Consider the following 6000-nt stretch of genomic DNA (forward strand, 5'->3'; position numbering starts at 1 on the left):
ATTATCACCCTCTCTACCCTCCCTTTTGATTCATGTTTTTTTGGGGTTTGCTGCATTCGGAGTCTGCACCTTTGGGGGGGGGGGGGCGTACTGTCACGTCCTGACCCTAGTAAGATGTAATTTTCTATAGTAGAGTAGGTCAGGGCGTGACAGGGGGTGTTTTGTGTTTTTCTATGTTTTCTATTTCTATGTTTGTGTTCTAGGTTTTCTATTTCTATGTTGTTGTTTTTTGGGTTGATCTCCAATTGGAGGCAGCTGGTCCTCGTTGCCTCTGATTGGAGATCATATTTAAGTAGGGGTTTTTCTTCCTGGGTTTTTGTGGGTAGTTGTTTTCCATTTTGTCTATGTACCTGACGGAACTGTTGGCTGTCGTTTTTGTTATTTTGTTTAAGTGTTATCATTAAAAGGAAATATGAGCACTTTACACGCTGCGCCTTGGTCCCCTTTATACGACCCATGTTACAACTGTTGTTAAGACCAACTGCAATAATGAAAAAAAACAGACAGCTTGGAATGTAAATCATTCCAGTCATCTGGAGAGAGAGCAATTCTCTGCAATAATGCCTGTCAATAATGCCTGTCAATAATGCACAAGAATAGAAATAAAATATGACAAGTAAAAAAATGTATTAACAAAAAGATGGAAAGTTAAGACTTTATGAACCCTGTGTCATAAGGGTTACATAAGACTGTCATATCAATGACATAACATGTTATAAGAAATCCTGACTGACAGGCCTCTCTCATGCTGAGCCAATGCATATTGGGTCTTCGTTTCCCCCCTCCACACACACACACACACACACACACAACCCTGTCCCAGCCATATGTTTTTGGTTTCTTCCCTGCTCTCTGTGTTTTCCCTGGCCAAGGTCCACAAGAGTTGACTTCCACAGGAGCTGTGACTCCACATGCTGACAAATACCTCTCTGTATGGTGGTTGATACAACACTATGTTGTAATGTAACGGATAGGTCTTCCAATAACAGACGGGAGGTTAAGTGGAAACCCCATGTGCCACACAAGTTGTTTTTTTTAAAGAAAATTGGTAGCTCTGATAATGGAAGGATGTTTGTCATTATTGTAATAATGAAGCAAGCAGCACACACACACACACACACACACACACACACACACACACACACACACACACACACACACACACACACACATACACACACACACACACACACACACACACTTGCATGCACACAGTCCCATTTAGTGTGTTTGTTGTAAATGCTTCAGGCTGGGTAATAATCCCTCAGCTCAGATACAGTAGATAGACGAGACACAGATCATGTTGTAGGTTTGTCGAAGGTCTCCCTCGCTATCTTTCTCTGTTTACTGTTCACTGCTGCCCGAGACCTCTCTGTCTCTCATCCCCACGTATCTTTCTTTCTCCCTCCTCTATCTCTCCTCCTTTCTCTATCTATCTATCTATCTATCTATCTATCTTCTCTCTCTCTCTCTCTCTCTCTCTCTCTCTCTCTCTCTCTCTCTCTCTCTCTCTCTCTCTCTCTCTCTCTCTCTCTCTCTCTCTCTCTCCTCTCCCTCCTCTGTCTCTCCTCCCTTTCTCTATCTCTCTCTCTAGTTAGTCTTAGGGAGGTTGTCCATAGCAGCCCCTGTACTGCTCCTGCTACTGCTATCATATCTTTAGGGGTCAGGCCCAGGTTATTGTTAAGCACATTGTCAGAAATGCATTTAGGAAAAAGCAATATACACATCTCATCATAGTATCTAGGTACTCAGCATCTACTGGCCAGGTTTTCAGTCGGTTCTATACTCCAGCACTTGGCGCTATTAGGCCCATTGAAATAGAATAACTAGAAGAGCCTTTCTCATCAAAGTCAATGTACCATGATGGGTGGACCGGCGGCCATATTGAGTGAACCCATGCCAGTCATTATATTTCCAGGCCCTTGCCAGGCACAGAGTTGGTGACTGTGTGTATTTATAGGTCTGTTTTGTATAATCCTCTGGTATAAGGTCACTTGTTTAAAGGACTTAAGGGAGGAACGTTCACTTCTTCCAGCAATGGAACAGCAGCACTACAGAGTGACTCGGAATTTCCTCTGACACAAATAAAGTCAATTGATGTAATGGGACACAGCAGTAACACTGTTTTCAGAACTTAGGATTGGGAAGAGAGAGAGAGAGAAAGAGAGGGCTGTATATGAAGCTGTGTGTGTGTGTGTGTGTGTGTGTGTGTGTGTGTGTGTGTGTGTGTGTGTGTGTGTGTGTGTGTGTGTGTGTGTGTGTGTGTGTGTGTGTGTGTGTGTGTGTGTGTGTATGTGTGCTCACTAGTCGTGCATGCGTGAATGCCAGTGCTCTCACAGAAAACACATATTCTGCCCATAAGCTGCAGCGGTGAGCTGGCATTACTGAGTGCAATAGGACCTGATTTAGAGAGAGGGGGGGATGGACCTCTGCAGACGAGGGAGGCAAACAAAGTGTGTGTTGTTCCGTATTTACATGAGATCTTTTTTCCTTCTGAGGGGAGCTTTGGTTAAAGGACATAACATAACAATGTTTTATTTTCGATAACTTTACAGTGCCTTCTGTCAAGTCACTCAATCATGGATAATGAATGTATTCACATCCTGTAGCTGGATTTGGTTGGATTAGAATCAACTCCACATTTAAAGGGGCCATCTAGGATTGTCACATCCATTTTTTTACTTTTAAATGAATGATAAACAGCCATTGATTCTTGAAGAATATAACCAGTACATGCCATGAGCTCAGATCAACTATTAAAACGGTGATGTTGTAGGAATCCTAGATAGCCCTTTAATGGCATCATTTCTGGATGTTTACTTAAAGGACAATTCCACCCAAAAACTATATTTTGGTATTTGTTTCATTAGTCCATTGTTAATATAGTCCCAAAGTATTTTGCATGTCAGCAATACAGTTTTCAAGATAAGATTTTGAAAGTTATATATCTTGAAAACTTTATTGCTGGCATTTTGGGGCAATATCAACAATGTACTAATGAAACAAACACCAAAATATAGTTTTGGGGTGGAGTTTTCCTTTAAATTCAGTCTGGATAACTGTCAACTTAAGTTTTGTTGTGTGTTTATGTGGAATGCTAAGTATGCAGTGTATAACCAGAGTGTCCAGTCTGTGGCTAGCATGGGCTAGCATTCTTCGGCCAAAAATGTAATGTGTCCCTGTGTGTTAGCCAAAGAGGAAACCTTGCCCATCCACCCCTGTATTCACTTGGCTATTTGTGTTTTTAAATGTCTTGGAGCTGCTGGACACACACAGTGTTACATAATTGGTCTACTCAGTGTGTGTGTGTGTGTGTGTGTGTGTGTGTGTGTGTGTGTGTGTGTGTGTGTGTGTGTGTGTGTGTGTGTGTGTGTGTGTGTGTGTGTGTGTGTGTGTGTGTGTGTGTGTGTGTCCACAAGAATAGTAAACAAACATACATTTGACGAACTGGGTTAGGAGCTAGGTTTAGGGTTACGGTTATGGTTAGGTTTTTGGGTTAGGGTTAGGGTTAGGGTAAGAGTACGGGTTAGGGTTAGGTTTAGGGTTAGGGGTTAGGGAAAATAGGATTTTGAATGGGACTGAATTGTGTGTCCCAACAAGGTTAGCTGTACAAGACTGTGTGTGTGTGTGTGTGTGTGTGTGTGTGTGTGTGTGTGTGTGTGTGTGTGTGTGTGTGTGTGTGTGTGTGTGTGTGTGTGTGTGTGTGTGTGTGTGCGTGTGTGCGTGCGTGTGTGCGTGTGCATGCTTGTATACACACATCCATCTCTCAAGGCCAACAAGTGCACCATTGAACTGCTCTGCAACCAATTTTGATAGTTGCAAAATATCATCCAAAGTATTTTATGGATCCCAGGACCCTGTGGAATAGATTCAAAACTCTTCCTGAGTAATAGATTCAAAACTCTTCCTGAGTAATAGATTCAAAGCTCTTCCTGAGTAATAGATTCAAAACTCTTCCTGTGTAAACTATCTTCATTACATAGACTTAAGTCATAAGTTAAAGAATCACACATTACCAATATGATATTGCTGTGTGAATTACGATATGATATGGACAGTATTCTCTGTTAATATTCTTTGTAAAACAGACAACATCCGTCTTTCCACTAAGGAGTTATTCAATTGAATTTGGGTAATGGGAAAACATTTACACCACCTTAGTATGGTAAATAACAAAGAATTTCATAGAAATTGATTCATAAAATTCATTATAGAAAAAGACACAGTTTGGGAACAGTATCACTATATTCCAATTCAACCCTTGCATACAACGTGAGAGGTAAAAACTCACCATAGTCAATCATCATCTCTTTCCCACAGCAGCCATGCAGTCCAAGGTTTAACACCAGCTAACCCAGGGTTAGTTATAGTTTTCCAGGGGTTAACACCAGCGAACCCAGTGTTAGTTATAGTTGTCTAAGGGTTAACACCGGCAAACCCAGAGTTAGTTATAGTTGTCCAGTAATCCAAAGAAAGATGCTGAGACAGATGAGATCTCAAAGTAGGAAGAAGTTGCTTCTAGACACTGATCTGAGGTCAGTTTTTGTTAGAAATCAGAGTTGATCCTAGATCTGTGCCTAAGGATTTACCTTAAGCTGTTTACCTCTGTTTAATACTTCTCTCCTCCACAGAGCAGATCTGACGTTTCTCTAAAAGCATGGTCAGAGTTTTAGTGAGTTAGATTGGGCATTTGTAACTACCGCCCTCCCTCCTAGCCTCCCTCCCTTCTCTCCCTCCTCGTCCGCCCTCCCTCCTTTTCCCAGCTGGCTAGAGGACACAAGAGCTTGTCTCAGAGCTCCAGTCCTCCAAATCATTGGTCTTTTCCTGTGAGCCAAATCCAGAGAGGGAGCACTTAGTACTGTCTGACCTCACACCTACTCTGTGCCGCACAATGCTGCAGTCTTCACCGTCTGTGTGTGGGTGTGTTTGGGGAGGGGATTGTGTGTGTGGTTGTGTGTGTGGGTGTGTGTAGTTGGATCAGCCAATGTCTGTTTGGGTATACTTTATGTGGCTCTAAGGATGAATAGACGCTCTATAGCCAACATGTTCCTTTCAGGAACCACTTTATAAAGTCTAGTTCTAGTAAGGGAAAGATATGCATAGAGTAGATCTGGTTAAAGAAACGTATGCTCAGAAAAGTCCAACAGAGGGAAAGTTATAGAGTCATCCTGGTGAGGGAAAGATGTACACAGTTCTAAGAGTACTGATAAAAACCATTAAAAGACATGCAGTTCTAACAGTACTGATCAAAACAGTTAAATACATACAGTTCTAACAGTACTGATCAAACCCGTTAAAGACATACAGTTCTAACAGTACTGATCAAAACCGTTAAAGACATGCAGTTCTAACAGTACTGATCAAAACCATTAAAGACATACAGTTCTAACAGTACTGATCAAAACAGTTAAATACATACAGTTCTAACAGTACTGATCAAAACCGTTAAAGACATACAGTTCTAACAGTACTGATCAAAACCGTTAAAGACATACAGTTCTAACAGTACTGATCAAAACCATTAAAGACATACAGTTCTAACAGTACTGATCAAAACAGTTAAATACATACAGTTCTAACAGTACTGATCAAAACCGTTAAAGACATGCAGTTCTAAAACAGTCAGTAATGATGATATGAGAAGTAGTTTCTCTAACTAACAGGTCACAGCTCACAGTAAATATATTTTTATAATTGTACACAAATATATTTGTCCCCTATGAATGGACTGTTATTTCATATGTTTTAGGGCAGGGTACCCACAGATTGCTAAATACTGTAGGCTACTGTATATTTTACTCAGGGTCAGTGTAGACCAGACCTTCACAAGCATCTCTGCATGAATAAACCTGACCCCAATGAGCTCATGAACAGAAAGGCAGTCTGCTAGAATGAATGAATAAAGTCTAACTCGCAGTCCGCAGTCTCACACACTCTCACACACTCTCACACGTGCACATGCGCTCATACACACACATGCACACACACAGACACAGAGGG

The 6000-nt window shown here is 41.4% G+C and overlaps 1 protein-coding gene across 2 annotated transcripts in view; it reads right to left on the reverse strand.

The window, feature by feature from the left end:
* The window catches only part of LOC106594141 (pro-interleukin-16), a 64055-nt gene extending 59383 nt beyond the window's left edge, over nt 1-4672 (reverse strand). Inside the window, exon 1 of one of the 2 annotated variants that reach the window (XM_045708200.1) lies at nt 4292-4672. In XM_045708200.1, the coding sequence (XP_045564156.1) occupies nt 4292-4307 (16 nt within the window). In that variant the 5' untranslated portion in view covers nt 4308-4672. The remainder of the gene's footprint in view (nt 1-4291) is intronic. The other variant, XM_045708201.1, reaches the window with a different exon arrangement.
* Between the last annotated feature and the right edge of the window lie 1328 nt (nt 4673-6000).

This window comes from Salmo salar, chromosome ssa26, assembly GCF_905237065.1.
Source record: "Salmo salar chromosome ssa26, Ssal_v3.1, whole genome shotgun sequence".
Classification (NCBI taxonomy): Eukaryota; Metazoa; Chordata; class Actinopteri; order Salmoniformes; family Salmonidae; genus Salmo; species Salmo salar.